This window comes from Neoarius graeffei, chromosome 14 (assembly GCF_027579695.1).
Source record: "Neoarius graeffei isolate fNeoGra1 chromosome 14, fNeoGra1.pri, whole genome shotgun sequence".
Taxonomy (NCBI): Eukaryota; Metazoa; Chordata; class Actinopteri; order Siluriformes; family Ariidae; genus Neoarius; species Neoarius graeffei.
Window position 1 is genome coordinate 36054683 of NC_083582.1, and position 23051 is coordinate 36077733.

Genomic DNA, 23051 nt, shown 5'->3' on the forward strand with positions numbered 1-23051 from the left:
GGGGGGACCTAGTGAATGACCTGCAGAGAGCTGGGACCAAAGTAACAAAGGCTACCATCAGTAACACACTACGCCGCCAGGGACTCAAATCCTGCAGTGCCAGACGTGTCCCCCTGCTTAAGCCAGTACATGCCCAGGCCCGTCTGAAGTTTGCTAGAGAGCATTTGGATGATCCCGAAGAGGATTGGGAGAATGTCATATGGTCAGATGAAACCAAAATAGAACTTTTTGGTAAAAACTCAACTTGTCGTGTTTGGAGGAGAAAGAATGCTGAGTTGCATCCAAAGAACACCATACCTACTGTGAAGCATGGGGGTGGAAACATCATGCTTTGGGGCTGTTTTTCTGCAAAGGGACCAGGACGACTGATCCGTGTAAAGGAAAGAATGAACGGGGCCATGTATCGTGAGATTTTGAGTGAAAACCTCCTTCCATCAGCAAGGGCATTGAAGATGAAACGTGGCTGGGTCTTTCAGCATGACAATGATCCCAAACACACCGCCCGGGCAACGAAGGAGTGGCTTTGTAAGAAGCATTTCAAGGTCCTGGAGTGGCCTAGCCAGTCTCCAGATCTCAACCCCATAGAAAATCTTTGGAGGGAGTTGAAAGTCCATGTTGCCCAGCGACAGCCCCAAAACATCACTGCTCTAGAGGAGATCTGCATGGAGGAATGGGCCAAAATACCAGCAACAGTGTGTGAAAACCTTGTGAAGACTTACAGAAAACGTTTGACCTCTGTCATTGCCAACAAAGGGTATATAACAAAGTATTGAGATGAACTTTTGTTATTGACCAAATACTTATTTTCCACCATAATTTGCAAATAAATTCTTTAAAAATCAGACAATGTGATTTTCTGGATTTTTTTTCTCATTTTGTCTCTCATAGTTGAAGTGTACCTATGATGAAAATTACAGGCCTCTCTCATCTTTTTAAGTGGGAGAACTTGCACAATTGGTGACTGACTAAATACTTTTTTGCCCCACTGTACTGTGAGTAGAGGAAAAACAAAATGGTGAAGCGTGTTGCTGGAGCGTGTTGTTGAACCAACCAAGGATGAAAAAAAACCCCAAAAATATGGAATAAAAGTATTTTTGATGCTAAGAATTTTTTTTTCAAGAATTATTAGCATTTTTCACGAATTGCTACCGTCATTTTGCCAGTTTGTTTACATTGTAAGCGGAAATTATTTTGGCTGACGTTTTTTATAAAGTTCTTATTTATCAAATTTGCAAAAAATAAAAAATGCTGTTTCTCAAAATCCCGTGAATGTGGATAGAATAAAACAGTTACTTCATTCATACATTCTAACTGTCAGCTCATATACGACTTGATTTTGTGGAATAACTGTTAGACTCCTCATGCCTTGCGCTGTCTAGTGGGAAAGATGAACTTGCGTTTTTGTCTCGCCTGCGTAGCCGTCACTTTTCCGGACGTCCGTCTGTCTAAAAACTTCAACGTTTTCAAATATCTCTAAAAGTAAAGGTGATCCTGTGCCCGTACTGCATATGTATATTCGCCATGTGGAGGGCTTCTCCCCCCAGGGGTGAATTTTTAAATTTCGATCTTTGACCTCTGACAAATTCAATGAAAAGCTTAGACGGTTCATGATATCTCCCAAAGTAAAAACGATCACATGCCCAGACCATATTTTAACATCCGCCCTAAAGAGGCCTTCTCTTCCAGGGTTTTTTTTTTTAATGTGAACTTTGATCTTTTGTCTTAATGCAATGTGAAATTATATTCGCTTGCTTCTGAGCAGGCGAGACTTTGCTGTGCTTCTGTTTTTTTTATTTATATTATTGAAAGGACATGTCTCATTTCTACTTTCATATCCAGCTTTGAATGATGGGTGAGGAATAAAATGTGAGAGGACATGGTTTTGTTGTTATAGGAAAACAACCCACACTGGGATGGGGTGATCTCGCCCACTGCGGAGCCGAGTTACCATCCCCATCCTGATGGGTTTTAGACCCCGTCCACACGTAGCCGGGTATCTGCTAAATCGAAGATATTTTTCTACGTTTTGGCCGGTCATCCACATGAAAACACATCAAAAACGAATATTTTAAAAAAAACTCCGGGCAAAGTGAAGATTTTTGAAAACTCCGTGTATGCCTTTTCGTGTAGACAGAGATAACCGGAGGTTTGCATTTTAGAACGTCACAATCTGCGCCAAAAAAATGACAACAAATCTGCCCTGACGTCAAACGTGCGACCTTTGTTTACCGCAGAAGCCAGATTAAGCATGGACAGAGTAATGGATCGGAGTAGCGCCTAGAAAGCGTTAATTATTGTGCAGGTGCTATTTACACGTTTAATTTTAGAAGCCCAACTACTGACAAGATTCCCAATCAACGTTTTCTTGCGTCTTTTGAAGTTTATACTCCAAAATTGTGTTTAGAAGCAATTCTGTCTCCGAGTCTGTCCAGACGAACGAGCTTGGCGCCATGTTTTATGTTTAGGCGGAAGTGACGCCAACAGAGGGCTATTCTGATGTGATTAGGGGGTAGGATTTGGGGAAATAATGCCATCTACAGGTTTGGAATGCTTATGAATGTGATTGAAAACGCAGATGTTATGTGTGGAAGGGATTTTTTTCGAAGACGAGGTGGTGTGGATAAAACATTTTTATAAACGGAGGGGGGAAAATGTTCGGTTTTAAAAATACCCGGCTACGTGTGTACATGGCCTTAGTGTCCTAGAACAGTAATCATACAAAAAAAAAAATCTATTAATTATTCCTTACTTAATAGCTTTACACTGATCACCGCTTTAGTGCTGCAGATTAATGAAACAATCTTTCTTTCACTTTGTGATAAAAGCATCAAATTTGGCACAAATTATCTTTGGGACCTATTTTTTACAAAAAGCCCGTTAGCCATTGGAAAATCCAAGAGGTCGGCCATTTTTTCAAGATGGCTGCCCGTGAAAGCCATTTTATGCAGTTTTTGACCTGGAAAGTGACTGGTTAATACATTTTCTGATGATTGAGACATCAAAATATAGGTTTTTGAATATGGATGAGTTAATTCTGTATTTAAAAAGTCAAAATTGTGAAGACCGAAGCAATGTAATTGCAAAAATAGTGTCCTACGGCTCCGAATTTGATGTAGTATCTAGCTAGGCAGTATTATAATAGAAGCGTATACTCAAGCAGTATAAATTTTTGAAATTCTATGCTTTTTATTTTTTTAAATATTATTTTTTTGGGCTTTTTCCATCTTTATTAGATAGGACAGTGTAGAGACAGGAAATGAGCGGGAGAGAGAGACGGGGAGGGATCGGGAAATGACCTCGGGTCGGAATCGAACCCGGGTCCCCGGATTTATGGTATAGCACCTGAGCCACGACGCCCCCGAAATTCTATGCTTAAACACTATAAACTTTCACAACTCTTGACTGAGGAGTATGTTGATTGATACCTATTCTTGAAATGGAATACGCATGAAAGAATTGACATTAGCATTACAGAAAATTTAGGATTTTTCACAAATTGAGCAGAAGAGGACTTGGCTCAGTCCATGCTTTGTGTTATGATTGATGTATACATGAAAAATGACTACGAAGTGGGTGGATGCACAACTGAACTAATTTTCAATCATCACATTTGCATGCATACAGCTGTGTGCACTTGAGGCCAAAGCGGTAGCACTTGCATCGTCCGTGACGTTCTGTCTTGCACCCACGTTTTGTCAATTGCTGACAACTCTGGGCAATTGGCAGAAGTGTTGTCCACACTACTTGCCAAACATCACCTTGTTTTTGCCACCCCCAGTTGGCAGGGCTCTCAGCATGCTGCTTGGTACGTGGCACGCTTCATGTGCTGTGCAAGAGATGCCTTTGTAGGGGGGATGGCACCATAGGGCCTCTGTGTTTGAGCAAACAAGTCAAGCCTAGCCTCCTCAACCCCATCAGCAGTGCTGCTCTTGTCATAGGTTGTGACAACAAACTTCTCAAGCACGCTGAGATCTGCATCATCAGTTACTGGTGGATACTGACTGAGCTTCTGGAAGAGACCAGACGCTTCAGGGCACACTTCCCATGTTTGCCAAGCAGTCTTTTTGCCTTTACCACGGAAGGCTGACACCACATCACACCCAGTGAATGCATGAAAGAGCAGGATGCCACAGGATTTTTCAGGGCCTAGAATGTTTGTCATGTCACGAACTGGCAGCCACCTGATGGACTGACCTTGACCAAATTCAATCCACAGCTCTTCTAGGCCTGCATCCTTGAGAGTCCCAAAGGCATACACTGCAATGGTGAGAATGTGTCACACAGGCCTTCACCAACACAGATTTGCTCTGCTGATCTAATCTTGTCTTGGAGGAAGCTTCTCCAATTAGGTGGAACTTTGACCTGAACAGCATGTCTCATCTCATCTCATTATCTCTAGCCGCTTTATCCTTCTACAGGGTCGCAGGCAAGCTGGAGCCTATCCCAGCTGACTACGGGTGAAAGGCGGGGTACACCCTGGACAAGTCGCCAGGTCATCACAGGGCTGACACATAGACACAGACAACCATTCACACTCACATTCACACCTACGCTCAATTTAGAGTCACCAGTTAACCTAACCTGCATGTCTTTGGACTGTGGGGGAAACCGGAGCACCTGGAGGAAACCCACGCGGACACGGGGAGAACATGCAAACTCCACACAGAAAGGCCCTCGCCGGCCACGGGGCTCGAACCCGGACCTTCTTGCCGTGAGGCGACAGCGCTAACCACTACACCACCGTGCCGCCCCTGAACAGTATGTGTGTAATATAAACAAAAAATGGCTGCCATCTTGAAAACTAGCAGCTTTGTTGACCTTTTTTTTTTTAAATGACATCATTGAATGTCACATCAAAATACATACATCTTAATATTTTGACAATTAGAATATATCCAACCATTCAAGTTCTACAGTAAAAAAAAAAAAAAAAACATTTTTGAGATTAGATGCGGTGGCCATCTTGGATTTTCAGGTGGCTAATGGGCTTTTCTGAAAATCTCGGTCCTGGACGTTTATTCATGCCAATTTTGATGCTTTTATCACCAAGTGAAAGATTCTTATGGAATACTGCAAAGTGAATGATCACTTCCAGTGCACAGAAAACGAACATCTGGGTACTTGCTCACGCATGTTGGTTTCTGCTCGTTCTTCACCATCATGATTGTAAATCAGTTATTCATTAAACGTTTCGGTGTCCGTTTCATCGACATCTTTTGTTCCACGGAGTCAGAGAAAGCGGATGGACTGAAAAATTGATCTATTTTTGTTTTTTGTTTTTTTACTTCAGTATCGCGATAGCCGACGCATTTTCATTCAAACGGTGCTTGCTCGAATTTCGTAATGTTAATTTAAAACGAATTAATTTCTCTCACAACCCTGTTTGTAAATCAGACGACCCCATGTATGGTCACGACCCCTAGTGACAGGTTTATACATCTTTCCCTTACTATAAAAGGACTATACGTTAATGCATAGTGTGCAAATAAACATGCTGGTAATGACTCCATTACCTGTTGTGAGGAGTGAATTGTTCTCCTTTTTCTTCAGAGACGCTCACTTTCGACAGTCACCTCATAAAATTGAGTTTAAAACGTAATAATCAAAGGACATTCAAAACAACATGCATATATACAGTAACGTCCTGTCTCTCATGTATACAGAGAGCACTTATCTTCTGTAAATCAGTCATGATCGTTACAAATGTCCGACTTTGTAGGCTGTCTGGAAAGCTTAGCCTAGATGAGTGGTATTTAAGAGAGTGGCCGGATGTGTGACGGAGCCTTGACCCCTTTTAGGAGAGCCTCGAAGTCCGGGGAACACACCAGCTTGTGTCTGACGTCCCCCAGCACCGTCATGTCACCGGTCAGACCCTCGGTGAGCCGCACGCACACCAGTTGCTGTCAAACACACACAAACACATGTTCATATTGTACTGTGTGTGTCCTCTGTAAACTTTTTACTTCGACGCTCCATTCTTGATATTTGTGCTCTAGTGACACTGTGTCATCATTTGAACAGCTAGTTAATGAGACTCAATTGAGGTAGAGAAGGAACAACACCAAAATGCAAAGCCTGGTGGTCTACAGCACCAGGATTGAGAAACACTGTGTTGGACAAGCAGAAATGTAGAACGATTTGACATCTGCTTTTCTCCCCTGCTGGCCACAAGGCCCAAAGGGAGATTATAGGGGTGTTCACACGGCACATATTTGCATCGATGCTGCACCGATGTATTTTGTTGCGATATATCTTACACCGGTGTAAATTTTATATATATTAAAAAATATATATACACACATACATACACACACACAACCCCGATTCCAAAAAAGTTGGGACAAAGTACAAATTGTAAATAAAAACGGAATGCAATAATTTACAAATCTCAAAAACTGATATTGTATTCACAATAGAACATAGACAACATATCAAATGTCGAAAGTGAGACATTTTGAAATTTCATGCCAAATATTGGCTCATTTGAAATTTCATGACAGCAACACATCTTAAAAAAGTTGGGACGGGGCAATAAGAGGCTGGAAAAGTTAAAAGGTACAAAAAAGGAACAGCCGGAGGACCAAATTGCAACTCATTAGGTCAATTGGCAATAGGTCATTAACATGACTGGGTATAAAAAGAGCATCTTGGAGTGGCAGCGGCTCTCAGAAGTAAAGACGGGAAGAGGATCACCAATCCCCCTAATTCTGCGCCTACAAATAGTGGAGCAATATCAGAAAGGAGTTCGACAGTGTAAAATTGCAAAGAGTTTGAACATCTCATCATCTACAGTGCATAATATCATCAAAAGATTCAGAGAATCTGGAAGAATCTCTGTGCGTAAGGGTCAAGGCCGGAAAACCATACTGGGTGCCCGTGATCTTCGGGCCCTTAGACGGCACTGCATCACATACAGGCATGCTTCTGTATTGGAAATCACAAAATGGGCTCAGGAATATTTCCAGAGAACATTATCTGTGAACACAATTCACCGTGCCATCCGCCGCTGCCAGCTAAAACTCTATAGTTCAAAGAAGAAGCCGTATCTAAACATGATCCAGAAGCGCAGACGTCTTCTCTGGGCCAAGGCTCATTTAAAATGGACTGTGGCAAAGTGGAAAACTGTTCTGTGGTCAGACGAATCAAAATTTGAAGTTCTTTATGGAAATCAGGGACGCCGTGTCATTCGGACTAAAAAGGAGAAGGACGACCCAAGTTGTCATCAGCGCTCAGTTCAGAAGCCTGCATCTCTGATGGTATGGGGTTGCATTAGTGCGTGTGGCATGGGCAGCTTACACATCTGGAAAGACACCATCAATGCTGAAAGGTATATCCAGGTTCTAGAGCAACATATGCTCCCATCCAGACGACGTCTCTTTCAGGGAAGACCTTGCATTTTCCAACATGACAATGCCAAACCACATACTGCATCAATTACAGCATCATGGCTGCATAGAAGAAGGGTCCGGGTACTGAACTGGCCAGCCTGCAGTCCAGATCTTTCACCCATAGAAAACATTTGGCGCATCATAAAACGGAAGATACGACAAAAAAGACCTAAGACAGTTGAGCAACTAGAATCCTACATTAGACAAGAATGGGTTAACATTCCTATCCCTAAACTTGAGCAACTTGTCTCCTCAGTCCCCAGACGTTTACAGACTGTTGTAAAGAGAAAAGGGGATGTCTCACAGTGGGAAACATGGCCTTGTCCCAACTTTGAGATGTGCTGTTGTCATGAAATTTAAAATCACCACCTCATTTTTCTCTTTAAATGATACATTTTCTCAGTTTAAACATTTGATATGTCATCTATGTTCTATTCTGAATAAAATATGGAATTTTGAAACTTCCACATCATTGCATTCCGTTTTTATTTACAATTTGTACTTTGTCCCAACTTTTTTGGAATCGGGGTTGTATTTTATATTTCATATAATATATATAAGTGCATATGGAATGCAAAATATAAAGGTAGAGTGAAAAATGAAAACATAAAAAAAATATATATATTAATATGTAATTGCATATTACAATTTCATTCAATTCAGTCGCATTTTACCAGAGTTACGGCATAGTTACCAGCGGGAGCTATTGTGCTCTCGGAGCACTCTCGTCCACCTGTGCAGCAGTGTGTAATCTCACCTGCAGAAAAGAAAAAGCTGCTCCTTCTGACACGTCCATTGTAATATCCCCTATGACCAGCTGCACTTTGCCAGATTTCCGAACGCGCATTTTTCCTATGCATCCTTCTGTGAAGTCTGAGAGAACAGGTGCACCTTCTTTCTCCCCCGCATCCTAAAGCATGACAAAACAACGAACGTTCGAGTATTCAAAATATTTCTGAGCAAATGTATAGAACGAATCCTGAAGGTTCGACTTACATGTGCTTTGACATGAGAGGCACGCTTGTCTTCAGCGTCACGTTTTTTCACAGACTTTTCACTTTTTAGAGCTTTAACAGGGACAGGTATGGTATCCGGAAGCTGGATGAATAAAAGCTCTTCCTTCTCGGAAACGCTCAACTGCTGGAAAAGATCTCCGACGCTCGGAGGCTGAGGACGTGCAGAAGTTTGTGTTGGGATCCTCTCGTGTGTTTTTACTGACTTTGAACAAGTGTGATCAGATGACGCTTCCTTTACTGTGAAAATAATGTTATATGATAAAGGATGGGTGTTCATGCGTGTAATAATAATTAATACTAGCAAAACACAGATCATTAAATGTAACTCATTAGCGAGGTTTCTCAAAATTTGGTTTTTAACCCCAAAACCTCTCGACCTCAGTGGCAAGTCCTGGTTTACATACATCATTCTCAAAAGTCAAACTGAAGTTTAACACTACAAAAGGATTTCCACAGCAGCCCTGTTTGGACAGTGTCTTGCAAAAGTATTCATCCCCCTTGGTGTTTGTCCTGTTTTGTTGCATTACAAGCTGGAATTAAAATGGATTTTTGGGGGGTTATCACCATTTGATTTACACAACATGCCTACCACTTTAAAGGTGCAATTTTTTTTATTATTGTGATACAAACAATAATTAAGAAGAAAAAAAAAAACAGAAATCTGGAGTGTGCATAGGTATTCACCCCCCCAACAAAGTCAATACTTTGCAGAGCCACCTTTTGCTGCAAGTCTCTTGGGGTATGTCTCTATTAGCTTAGCACATCTAGCCACTGGGATTTTTGCCCATTCCTCAAGGTAAAACTGCTCCAACCCCTTCAAGTTAGATGGGTTGCGTTGGTGTACAGCAATCTTCAAGTTATGCCACAGATTCTCAACTGGATTGAGGTCTGGGCTTTGACTAAGCCAGGGCTTTTCAAAGTGTGGGGCGCGCCTCCCCTAGGGGGCGCCAGAGTTCTTCGGGGGGGGGCGCAACGTGAGGAAAAATAAACCAGAATAAGTTACTATTGCGGACATTTAGCGAACTTCAGCTAGCCTTTGCCAGAGACAAAATGGATCGATTTTTAGTACCTAAAGCTACAGTGAGTGAGGAGACAGAGTCTGGGCCAAGCAAAAAAAGAAGGAAGTATGACCACGATTATTTAAAGTTTGGATTTTCATGGACTGGATCTGAAGATGCTCCACTGCCACAGTGTGTTGTCTGCCATGAGGTGCTAGCTAATGATGCTATGAGATGTTTAAAACGTGTAAAAGAAGATGTTTTTTTAAAAAAAAAAGCACAGATGTTTAAAATGTGTAAAACAAGATGTTTTAAAAGCACAGATGTTTAAAATGTGTAAAAAAAAAGGTTTTAAAAAAGCACAGATGTTTAAAATGTGTAAAAAAAGATGTTTTAAAAAGCACAGATGTTTAAAATGTGTAAAAAAAAAAAGGTTTTAAAAAAGCACAGATGTTTAAAATGTGTAAAAAAAAAGAGGTTTTAAAAAAGCACAGATGTTTAAAATGTGTAAAACGATGTTTTTTTTTTAAAAAAAGCACAGATGTTTAAAATGTGTAAAACAAGATGTTTTAAAAGCACAGATGTTTAAAATGTGTAAAAAAAGAGGTTTTAAAAAAGCACAGATGTTTAAAATGTGTAAAAACAAGATGTTTTAAAAAAAGCAGATGTTTAAAATGTGTAAAAAAGAGGTTTTAAAAAAGCACAGATGTTTAAAATGTGTAAAAACAAGATGTTTTAAAAAAAGCAGATGTTTAAAATGTGTAAAAAAGAGGTTTTAAAAAAGCACAGATGTTTAAAATGTGTAAAAAAGAGGTTTTAAAAAAGCACAGATGTTTAAAATGTGTAAAAAAAAAAGGTTTTAAAAAAGTACAGATGTTTAAAATGTGTAAAAACAAGATGTTTTTAAAAAAGCAGATGTTTAAAATGTGTAAAACAAGATGTTTTAAAAAAAAGCAGATGTTTAAAATGTGTAAAAAAAAAAGAGGTTTTAAAAAAGCACAGATGTTTAAAATGTGTAAAAACAAGATGTTTTTAAAAAAGCAGATGTTTAAAATGTGTAAAAACAAGATGTTTTTAAAAAAGCAGATGTTTAAAATGTGTACAACAACCATTTCTTTAAATACGAATAGAACATTAAGTATAGCAACAGCAAAAATTGTAAGGGGGGGGCGCTGTTGTTTATTTGCTCTCTGAGGGGGGGCTGACTCTCCCACACTTTGAAAACCCCTGGACTAGGCCATTCCAAGATGTTTAAAGGTTTCCTTTTAAACCACTCCAGTGTAGCTTTAGCAGTATGTTTAGGGTCAGTGTCCTGCTGGAATGTCCTGGGAGCCAATCCCAGCTGACTTCAGGTGAGAGGTGGCGTTCACCCTGGACAGGTCGCCAATTTATCGCAAGACTAACACATGGGGACAAACACCATTCGTGTTCACCTGTAAGGGCAACTTGGAGTCGCCAGTTGACCGAATCCACACGCTGGAGGAAACCCACGCGGGCACGAGGAGAATGTGCAAATACAAACTCTACCCCTTTCTTTCAACTGGTAGGTTCAAACCCAGAATCTTCTTGCTCTGAGATGACAGTGCTACCAAGTCATGATATTTTGTACATGTATTGATAAGATTAACGCAAGTAGCAAAAAGTAAGGTAAATATGCAGTTTGTGTATGCGCTCCATTATCCAGCTCCACTAGGCAATGAAGTCAAACCACTTCTGAGCATTGTGATTTTCATGTATTACTGCTAATCTCCGTTCCTTTTGTAAGAGCGACCACTTGCAATGAATAAGCCTAAACTACTGCTAAACACACGATTTCTGTGGTTAGTGGTAGAGGAGCAGTCATTCTAAGCAAGTTCTTTACTCTGAGTAGCAGTAGGTAGGTCAGTAGTAGGTTAGTTGCTGAAGTATACACTCACTGGCCACTTTATTAGGAGCACCCACCCACCCACGTGCAGTTCTCTAATCAGCCAATCCCATGACAGCAGCACAGTGCATCAAATCATGCAGATACAAATCAAAAGCTTCAGTTAATGCTTGCTTCAAACATCAGAATAGGAAAACTTGTGATCTCAAAGTGTGACTTTCTTTCACTGTGGCATAAGTGTTGGTTTGAGCCAGATGGACTGGTTTGAGTATTTCAGAAACTGCTGATCCTCCTGGGGTTTTCACACACAACAGTCTCGAGAGTTTACACAGAATGGTGCGAAAAACAAAAAACACTGCGTGAGCGACAGTTCTGTGGGTGGAAACAAACGCCTTGTTGATAAGAGAGGTCAGAGGAAAATAGCCAGGGGTGGGTTTCCCAAAAGCAGCGTAGCACAAAGATCGTTAAATGGTAGAGCGAGCATCACAATGAACACTCCCTCTCCTAGTTAAGAAGCTCTTAGCGTTAAGAAGCTTTTGGGAAACCCAGCCCTGATTGGTTCGAGCTGCTGCCAGGAAGGATATAGTAACTCGTAGCAACTCTTTACAACCGTGGTGAGCAGAAAAGCATCTCCGCATGCAACAGCAGAAGACCACATTGGGTTCCAGTCCTGCCAGCCAAAAACAGGAATCTTAGAATCGAGAACAAGTTCCTATTAAAGTGGCCGGTGAGTGTATAAACCATGGTGTTTGCATGCGTTTCATCACTTCAACCTACTCCTTTATTTCATACTGCTCTGATAAAAGCTTTTGAACCTACGAGATGTCGAGTTCTCTGTCGCCAAGTAGTCGAATGACTGGTGCAGTGGAAGTCTTATTGGTGTCTGCTTGGGATCGTTTTTCAGGCCAGGGTCATCTATGAACTACAAAGCAAAAAAAAAAATAATAATAATAATAATAATAATTAATTAAACAGGAATTTTACTGAAATAATTTTTTTTACTCAAATATTTTTATTGAATTTTACATACATCACATATACATACGTGCTCATACATTGTACATTTTTCAGAGTGATTTAACATAAACATCCCTCCCCTCCCACTAGGCCATTATTAAAAAATGTTCTGTTTCCGGTCCACCGGCCGGGTGAGTGCCGTTTGTGTGGTTGAAATTTTTTTTTTTAACGCCGGTTTTTCGACATTTTTTTCGGGTTCGTAAATCTAAAATCGAACTTGACATTTACGCATTCCGCGCAGAATATAGAATCGAATCAGCTCTGCGCATGTGCCGTGCGGCACAAAAATATGGCAGCCACCATGAAGGAAGGAGATCCGGAGTTTTCAAACATTTGCTTAAAGGAACAGTCCACCGTACTTCCATAATGAAATATGCTCTTATCTGAATTGAGACGAGCTGCTCCGTACCTCTCCGAGCTTTGCGCGACCTCCCAGTCAGTCAGACGCAGTCAGACGCTCTGTCACTCCTGTTAGCAATGTAGCTAGGCTCAGTATGGCCAATGGTATTTTTTGGGGCTGTAGTTAGATGCGACCAAACTCTTCCGCGTTTTTCCTGTTTACATAGGTTTATATGACCAGTGATATGAAACAAGTTGAGCTCCGTATCAATGCGCTGCTGAAGCGCGCAGAAGGTGTTAGTACGCCTGTCATTATAGTGTGGACTTTCCATAGCATAGAAAATCGCTACGTTTCAATTTGTGTAACTGAACTTGTTACACTTAAAACCGCCCAATCTGGCAACACTGGAAGACACGCAGTTCTGTTGTTGTTGATATTGGCCATTTTGGAAGCGCAAAATACCAGGATGCAAATTATGCAATGCCCGTATGTAATCAACTCTCCTCACGCGTAGCGAGTCTACCCCTGTAGCGTTCAGACGGCCCATTTTATATCGGTGCTGCCCCGCAAACTAGCATTTACTCCGGAGTAAATTTCTTAAACCACCTCCCGAGCAGGGTTAGATTTGCACCGGTTTAAGCAGCTTTCAGGGGCGACACCGGGATAACTTTGTACCGTGTGAACGCTCTACCGGGGCAGCCCCGGTGCTACACCGGAGTAAAAGTTGCCGTGTGAACACCCCTTAAGTGATGCAGATTTACTCATTAGACCAGGGTTAGAAGAAGACCGGTCGAGCACAGGATCGAGCCAACAGTTACAATCCCCACCAAGTATGAGAGAGTATGAGCTCAGGTCAGGAAGAGAGGAAAAGAAACCTTTTAGAAAACCCACATCATCCACGTTCGGAGCATATATATTGGCAAACACTATCATAGTATTATACAATTTCCCTGAGACAATAATATAGCGACCATTTGTATCTGCTATTACATTATGGTGTTCAAAGGGAATATTGTGGTTAATAAGAATGGAGACTCCTCTGGCCTTAGCCTGAAAAGTAGAATGAAAATGCTGCCCCACCCACCGCGACATCAGATGTGAATTGTCAGAACCACGAATGCGTGTTTCTTATAAAAAAGCAACGGCTGTTCCAAATTGCCTGATGTGTGAAAAAACCTTTCTCCTTTTAACAGGGTGATTTAAACCCTTGACATTCCAGCTCAGAAAATTTAAGGGACTAGCCATTCTCCCTAAAGCCTAGGTCACAACCGGACGTACGATTTTTTGGCTGTGCAATTTTTGGCGTTTCCCAAATTGCTGCGGTTTTTTTTGTTTGTGGAGAAAGACGCACTTTGGCCGTAAGTTTGTCTTGCAACCTGAAAAAAAACGCAAGTGCCCGTAGAGTTTGTTTGACATGACAAAGAACCTCTGCGGCCACAGAGCCTAATCTAGGAATTTGAAAACGGGGGACAGATCCCTCACTAGTTGTAGAAACAGGGGACAGAAAATATTAACATGGGTAAAAATATCCCTCATTTGTTCCAGTTAGTGGGGACAGAAGTAATACATTGGTAGATATTTTCAAGAGTACATCTATAAACAGAACAGTTTTATTAATAAAACTAAATACATGTAACAAACATTCATATCAGATGTGTATATATATATATATATATATATATATATATGAGTGATTCCACGCTTATGGGTACTGAAATGGGGACATGAACTTATTTTTAAAAATTCACCTAAAACCATTTCTTTTTTTTTACCATCAGGTCACAAAACATGTAATCTTTAATGAATGATATGTTAAAACATAACTTTAATTTTCTGAGATGTAATAAAAACATATTTATATGCCAAAGTCAGAACGTAACAGAAGTGTTGTGGACATATAGATTCTCAATTTTAACAATGTAGAATTACTTTTTGAAACCTAGGAAGGTGATGTTTTAGCAAATATAATTAATAAACATGTGTAGTAGAATAAACATACACATTCTTTCAATAAGATTAACATGGTATATAGCTAGATTGTAATTCATTTGTAACAGACGCGAGATGGACAATCGTAACAGAAGTAATGTAACAGACATCATTTTGGAACTCATAGGCTTGACTTTGGCATATAAATATGTTTTTATTACATCTCAGAAAATTAAAGTTATCTTTTAACATATCATTCATTAAAGATTACATGTTTTGTGACCTGATGGTAAAAAAAGAAATGGTTTTAGGTGAATTTTTAAAAATAAGTTCATGTCCCCATTTCAGTACCCATAAGCGTGGAATCACTCATATATAATATAATTATGGCACTATACATATCCTTTAATGCAGTGATATGAAAACCATATCAGCAAACACTTATCCACAGTTTATAGTTTTGCACAAACATTATGATCAGATCTGAACTTTAAAAATGTAAAGATTTTAGATCAAAAACTATATGAAGAATTATATACTGCAAAACCTTACAAATATGACTAGTTTTCTGTTATATGACTAGGTTACTGTTTTACTATAAATCATGTGACTAGCCTATTTTTACCAATTTGACCACCAGTAGTATAACGTTGCATTTCAAATATGACTAGGTTAATATTACATCATTTGATATAGTTAAGTCTAAAATCCATGTAGTCTTGCCACTATTAATTAAAGGGGTACAAAATATAATATATACAGTTGCTGATGTGACAAAGTAACGTATTCTTAAGTATTCTATCAAATTTATATACTAGAAAACAACGAAATATCTTGGTAATTGTTAATATAATACTTTATACGCTAAACCGCACAAGAGTCGCCATTTTTAAAAGACCGTGACGTCAGCGCTACCCACTGCACTAGCGGAACTCTCCGAAATAGAGGAGATAAGCGTGTAATCATGGCATCGGGCGCATCAAGTGAAAGCGACAGCTCTGTCGAATCATACGAAGAGATCCCGCAAGACACACTGCAAGCGGGCTATGGCTTAGAAGGGTACCAGTTTGAACCTAGGAGAGGTACTCTCGACTCCGGTGATGAAATAAGAGAAGAAAGCTCGGATGACGGCGAGGATGAGACTGATGCTGACCACGGGCATGGCGAGCGTGGGGCAGAGCGTCTGCGTGCAGGTGACACGGCGTGGTGCTCGTGCGGAAAACGTAACGTGGAGTTGCTCACGAGTCCAGCAGAATTTATTTGCTGCAATGAGATGGGCGCCACCCGTGGACTTGCGAAATCGTCGCAAGAGGCAGAAACAGGTATTTCACATGTGCTATTCCCAACCTCAATGAGCCAACACAACTGGGCACATACATACGTCATGAGTGTTACGCAGAGAAAGTGAACGTGCATTCTGATTGGACAAAATTAATATCATGGCGGGTTGTTCAAACTGCGGAAATAGTTTGCTCGAGCTACTTTCAAAAACACTAACTTTCCAACCTTAGAACAAAAAACTTTTGTAAGTCTTGAATAAGGTTCATCAATGTGTGTTTTATTGTTATATTTACTCTCTATATTGCCCTCGGTTCCCCTTTAATAATAAGATGAAAAATCTGACTTTCTGAATAAAATAAAATCACTATCAAATATTTAAAAATGCTATCATATTTGTTTTGTTCAGACCACCTTTCATGAAAGTGAAAAACATTAAACAATCTACCCATGTTTAAACTAGATTTTGACATAAATGACTGGAGATAATCTCAAAATTCAGACTTCCTAAAAAGTATATAATCTCGATCATTTACAATCTTACAGTACCTACAATTACACAAGAACAGATTAAATATATTTCATAATATTTTTAAATAAAACTTACATAATACCAAACATTATCAAACTAATTGTATATTGGCATTAGGAAAATAATATCAAATTAAAACTTCAAAAACCATTATCAATCAGAATCAAATGACTTAGTATGTCTTCACACTGTCATATAATTACTCTAAGATCATATTTGTACTAGTGCTGTCAAAAATGTCACGTTAACGCGTTAACTTGACTCAATTTTAACGGTGATTATTTTTTTATCGCGAGATTAACGCTCTGTGACATGATGTAGGTTTTTCATAAGCTTTTGAAACTGCCAGGAACTTGGAACAGAGACTTTGCTTAGAAAAACGATAGCAGCTAGACTGTAATGCCCCGCACAGCCAGAGTCCTCTGCCCTCCCCAAAAAACCAGCGCGGGCAGGGCGCGATAGTAGAGATGGGATTTATGGCTCTTTGATGGGATCCGCATCTTTGTGATCCGTTCTTTGAAAAGAGCCGTTCAAAAGACTGGCTCATTTGGCTCTTTTTAAATATTTATTCAGTTTTAAGAAGACAGCGTCGAAAGAAGCCAGATCCCTCTGAACTGTAAACTCAATGCTATCCCAGAAATCCTTCCTGTAATATGCAAATTTGGCCGCCTCTGATTGGACAGCGCGACGCATCAACAGACAGAAAGTGTAAAAGTACAAAATGTGTTAAGTGAGCTGAAACAGTAAAGATCAGATTCAATGCAATATTTATCAACGAACAACTTCAAGTTAATATAATAGTGTACTTTATATTATAATCAAGCATGTCAAGCCTACCATCACTGTGTAACCTGTCTCTCTGATTAGAGTTATAAACTAACTCAAGCAGTAGATCACTTCACTCATGGTTCTCTTGCTAGCCCCGGTGCTCGGCTTAGGTTTCACTTTGCAGTGGCTGTGTCAAGACGCGTTATGCTTTGCAATAAAAAAAACATTGGTACAAAGCAAGCCCATTCACATTTTTATGCTGATAAGAGAATTACAATGGTTTTTCATGTGACAAAAATGTGTGATTAAATTGCGATTAATCGCGAGTTAACTATGACAGTCGCGACATTAATCGCGATTAAATATTTTAATCGCTTGACAGCACTAATTTGTACACAAACTTATATATGTCTTATATATCAACTAAGCACCTTTACTATTTGAATATGATTAATAACATAATACCCACTCCTGTGTCACTTCTGTGTCTTCGTTTTGTTTCCTTATTTTCGTCCAAAGGTCTTTCAACGTGACCACGCGTTTTGACATTATGTTTGGATGAGATAGAATGATATGCCATGTGCTTTTGGGTATGTTTAAAACACTTCACACGATTGGCTGAGATACACTGTCTTCCGGTTCAGTGACCAATGATATAATAGTTCACAAAACTGTTTTACCCGCTAAATAAACCATTCGGAATACTTCGGTCCTTTCCGATATTTTCCGATTGGTGTGTAAACAACGCTGTATTTACCGCAGTGCTTGCTAGCTGGTGCTGACAAATTGATACGCACAAGATTCAGTAAAACGCGACTACATGCTCTCTACTTATAAATGCGCGACAAAATGAATAGATACGCGATATCACTCTCGCGCCCAAAAAGTGGATGTGCGACAGATAAAAAGCGCGTATTACGCGCCCCAGATTAGGCTCTGGGCCAGTCTACGGCTCGAAAATCAGCACGTCACACGCGCGCCCTCTGTGCGTTTCTTGCACGTAGACCGGCCGTAGGAGCACGTACGGCCAGTTGTGACCTAGGCTTAACAGAGAAGATGGGTAGGTAATAGGGCTGTAACGATACACCCAACTCACGATTCGATTCGTATCGCGATTTTTGACCCACGATTCGATACACCCACGATTTTTTTTTAAATGTTTTTTTAAAGTAGTAAATTTGACTTATTAACATTTACTTACTTACATTAACTATTTAATAACAAATAATTCAGACCACTGCAGAGAATGAGTAATATGTATGCAAAAATGAACAAATGTATATCCAAAGATTGTTTTATTTCTCAAAATAATACTGTTGAGCCGGAAGCTCTGTTTTTTTTCGGTTCTGAAAAAGTCATTTTTCCAAATCGTGTAAATCCATTAAGATTTTTTTTTGGGGGGGGGTGGCTCTCTCACTGTCTCACTCTCATAGGACCAATGATTTTCTGTGATCGCGGAAAACAGATGGAAATTATGGAATTTTTATGGTGAAACATTGCTCGCGTGTCAAAGTGTAACTGCCGCAGAAGGCTTCCGCCCAAGCAGACATGCCTTCAGTGTTGCCAGATATTGCTAACGTTTTCCACCCCAAAATATGTTCAAAACCAGCCAAAAAGCACCTAAACCTGCCCAATCTGGCAACACTGCATGCCTTTCCGGTCAAGTGATTGTGATTGGCTTGTGGCACACCTAGCCAGCCAATGAGCTGCTTGTTTACAGATTCGCTCCCCGCGTCGCAACCAGAATGGCGACCGCTTAAAAGAAATGAATGCTCTGCCAGTGGCGAGTGTGGATGTTGCGTGACTCGCAGAAGATTGTCGCAGGTCGGCGAAAAAACGACTTACTAATAGATATTAAAAAAAAAAGTAATTTAAGTAAGTTTAAAATGTAATTTAAATAAAAAAGTATTCATAAATTGAAGTTTGGAAGCACCTCTGTTTTTGGGCTGAGGAGAAGTTTGAAAGGGTGTACCGCGCTTCTGCCTTCTTGTATCGCGACACGGATCGTGGCTCTGCGTATCGCGATTTCGATACGCATATTGTTACAGCCCTAGTAGGTAAGCACAGGTGGTATCAATACTCCAGGTATCGGTCCCAAGATAACATAATAAACTCAAAAGAACACAAAGTATGTGTGCGGCCAGGGCTTTTACAGGCTTCCAAAACAGTGTAGGTTCTGACCCCCCCCCCCCCCCCCCCCCACAACAAGACAGCTGCCAAAGAACATAGCAGCAAGCTCTTCAAAACTCCCATTATCCACCTAACAGAATTCTTCCTGTAGTACCATCTTCAGCTCCCGCATTATTATTCAGAACATAAACTACACTCCTATGTCAACAGCTCTTTTTAAGAACACAACCCTACAGGAGGAAAAGCAGCGCCCCAATGGGTCTCATATGTGGCCTTGAATAATGTACAGAAGACTACACACATAAATGGTTACTTTAAAAAAAAAATACCAGTGAACTTAGTGTTATTCCTACCACGATAGAATAGTCTGTTAAGTTTAAAGAAGAGGAAAATACTCACACCGCCGCTGCTTTAGTTGTCATGGTAACCTTGACTCTGACGGCGGAGGCGGAAGGACCTCGCCGCCAGAGATAAGGGGAAAAACAAAGTATGACAGCGGCCAAACAAAGTAGTTAAGAACCACAATAATCCGTCAGCCACAGTCACTAAGCAGTCCTTTATGATGTGCGCGAAACACTTGGGAGGCCGTCGACATACAGTGGTGCTTGAAAGTTTGTGAACCCTTTAGAATTTTCTATATTTCTGCATAAATATGACCTAAAACATCATCAGATTTTCACACAAGTCCTAAAAGTAGATAAAGAGAACCCAGTTAAACAAATGGAGACAAAAATATTATACTTGGTCATTTATTTATTGAGGAAAACGATCCAATATTACATATCTGTGAATGGCAAAAGTATGTGAACCTTTGCTTTCAGTATCTGGTGTGACCCTCTTGTGCAGCAATAACTGCAACTAAACGTTTCCGGTAACTGTTGATCAGTCCTGCACACCGACTTGAAGGAATTTTAGCCCATTCCTCCGTACAGAACAGCTTCAACTCTGGGATGTTGGTAGGTTTCCTTACATGAACTGCTCGCTTCAGGTCCTTCCACAACATTTCGATTGGATTAAGGTCAGGACTTTGACTTGGCCATTCCAAAACATTAACTTTATTCTTCTTTAACCATTCTTTGGTAGAACGACTTGTGTGCTTAGGGTCGTTGTCTTGCTGCATGACCCACCTGCTCTTGAGACTCAGTTCATGGACAGATGTCCTGACATTTTCCTTTAGAATTCACTTTCATAATTCAGAATTCATTGTTCCATCAATGATGGCAAGCCGTCCTGGCCCAGATGCAGCAAAACAGGCCCAAACCATGATACTACCACCACCATGTTTCACAGATGGGATAAGGTTCTTATGCTCTAATGCAGTGTTTTCCTTTCTCCAAACATAACGCTTCTCATTTAAACCAAAAAGTTCTATTCTGGTCTCATCTGTCCACAAAACATTTTTCCAATAGCCTTCTGGCTTGTCCACGTGATCTTTAGCAAACTGCAGATGAGCAGCAATGTTCTTTTTGGAGAGCAGTGGCTTTCTCCTTGCAACCCTGCCATGCACACCATTGTTGTTCAGTCTTCTCCTGATGGTGGACTCATGAACATTAACATTAGCCAATGTGAGAGAGGCCTTCAGTTGCTTAGAATTTACCTTGGGGTCCTTTGTGACCTTGCCGACTATTACACGCCTTGCTCTTGGAGTGATCTTTGTTGGTCGACCACTCCTGGGGAGGGTAACAATGGTCTTGAATTTCCTCCATTTGTACACAATCTGTCTGACTGTCGATTGGTGGAGTCCAAACTCTTTAGAGATGGTTTTGTAACCTTTTCCAGCCTGATGAGGATCAACAACGCTTTTTCTGAGGTCCTCAGAGATCTCCTATGTTCGTGCCATGATACACTTCCACAAACATGTGCTGTGAAGAACAGACTTTGATAGATCCCTGTTCTTTAAATAAAACAGGGTGCCCACTCACACCTGATTGTCATCCCATTGATTGAAAATACCTGACTCTAATTTCACCTTCAAATTAACTGCTAATCCTCGAGGTTCACATACTTCTGCCACTCACAGATGTGTAATATTGGATCATTTTCCTCAATAAATAAATGACCAAGTAGAATACTGTTGTCTCATTTGTTTAACTGGGTTCTCTTTATCTACTTTTAGGACTTGGGTGAAAATCTGATGATGTTTTAGGCCATATTTATGCAAAAATATAGAAAATTCTAAAGGGTTCACAAACTTTCAAGCACCACTGTATCTCCGTGCCTCATCCGCCGATCGCAGCCACTTCCTCTCCCCGCTGGAAAGTGTGATACGGAGCCGAGCGGGGTACAGTAGTGAGGGCTTGAGTCCTCGGTTGTAAAGCTCCGTCATTACTTCCCTGTATTCGGCACGCTGGCTCAAAACTTCTGGGCAGTAATCCTCCACAATACGGATCTGCTGGCCGCGGTAGTCCAGTTTCCCCCTCTGTCTAGCCTCACGAATCAGAAGATCTTCTATCTGGTAACGGTGAAACCGAAGAATGACCGGCCGCGGTCTCTGTCCCGGGGCCGGTTTGGGTGCCAGTGAACGGTGGGCTCTATCGATCTCCGGCAGGGAGGAAAGCATCTCCTTCCCAAAAACCTCACACAGCAGATCAGAGAAGAATTCCGTGGGTCGCCCTCCTTCAGTAGTCTCCGCTAGGCCAAGGATGCGTAGGTTTTGCCGTCTGTTCCGTCCTTCCAGATCGACGACTTGAGTGGTTAGCTTGGAGTTGCTTTCACGGAGGCTGGAGCAGACATTTTCCAGCTCACTGACGTGCTGGCTTAGGTCCTCAGAAACAAGCTTGAGTGAACTCAGACGCTGGCCATGTTCTTCTACAGTGGACCGAACTTGGTCGAATTTCGTTTCCAGCAAGCTGAAAGAGGACCTGAAGTCTGTAGCTAATGCCTCGCGGTGCTGGTTCAGTAGTGTCGAGAGAGCCTCCATCGTTAAGCTAGTCGACAAATCGTCCTTTTTTCCGCCTTTGCCACTCTTTGAAGCCATTTTAAAGTAGGTGCGAGTGAAATAAAATCTCATCTCATCTCATTATCTGTAGCCGCTTTATCCTGTTCTACAGGGTCGCAGGCAAGCTGGAGCCTATCCCAGCTGACTACGGGCGAAAGGCGGGGTACACCCTGGACAAGTCGCCAGGTCATCACAGGGCTGACACATAGACACAGACAACCATTCACACTCACATTCACACCTACGGTCAATTTAGAGTCACCAGTTAACCTAACCTGCATGTCTTTGGACTGTGGGGGAAACCGGAGCACCCGGAGGAAACCCACGCGGACACGGGGAAAACATGCAAACTCCACACAGAAAGGCCCTCGCCGGCCACGGGGCTCGAACCCGGACCTTCTTGCTGTGAGGGGACAGCGCTAACCACTACACCACCGTGCCGCCTGTGAAATAAAATAATTGCGCAAATTCTTCAATAGCCTAGGTCACAACCGGACGTACGATTTTTTGGCCGTGCGATTTTTGGCGTTTCCCAAATCGCTGCGGTTTTTTTTGTTCGTGGAGAAAGACGCACGTTGGCCGTAAGTTTGTCTTGCAACCTGAAAAAAACGTAAGCGCCCGTACAGTTTGTTTGACATGACAAAGAACCTCTGCGGCCGGTCTATGGCTCGAAAATCAGCACATCACACACGCGCCCTCCGTGCGTTTCTTGCGTTTTTTGCACGTAGACCGGCTGTAGGAGCACGTACAGCCGGTTGTGACCGAGGCAAATACTTTGGTTGTGAAATAAATGGTTGAAGGAGTGAAAAAGTTTGAAACGAGCAGGAGCACGTGTATGTTGCGTCTATTCCAT

General features: G+C 41.1%; 1 protein-coding gene across 1 annotated transcript in view; it reads right to left on the reverse strand.

Moving 5' to 3' along the window:
- Positions 1 to 5569: 5569 nt before the first annotated feature.
- Positions 5570 to 23051, reverse strand: part of zgc:171971 (uncharacterized protein LOC569690 homolog) — a 29891-nt gene continuing 12409 nt past the window's right edge. The window contains exons 6-9 of the mRNA XM_060939570.1: positions 12086 to 12188; positions 8385 to 8641; positions 8146 to 8298; positions 5570 to 5900 (exon numbers count right to left, since the gene is read on the reverse strand). Of these exons, the coding sequence (XP_060795553.1) occupies positions 5754 to 5900; positions 8146 to 8298; positions 8385 to 8641; positions 12086 to 12188 (660 nt within the window). The 3' untranslated portion in view covers positions 5570 to 5753. The remainder of the gene's footprint in view (positions 5901 to 8145; positions 8299 to 8384; positions 8642 to 12085; positions 12189 to 23051) is intronic.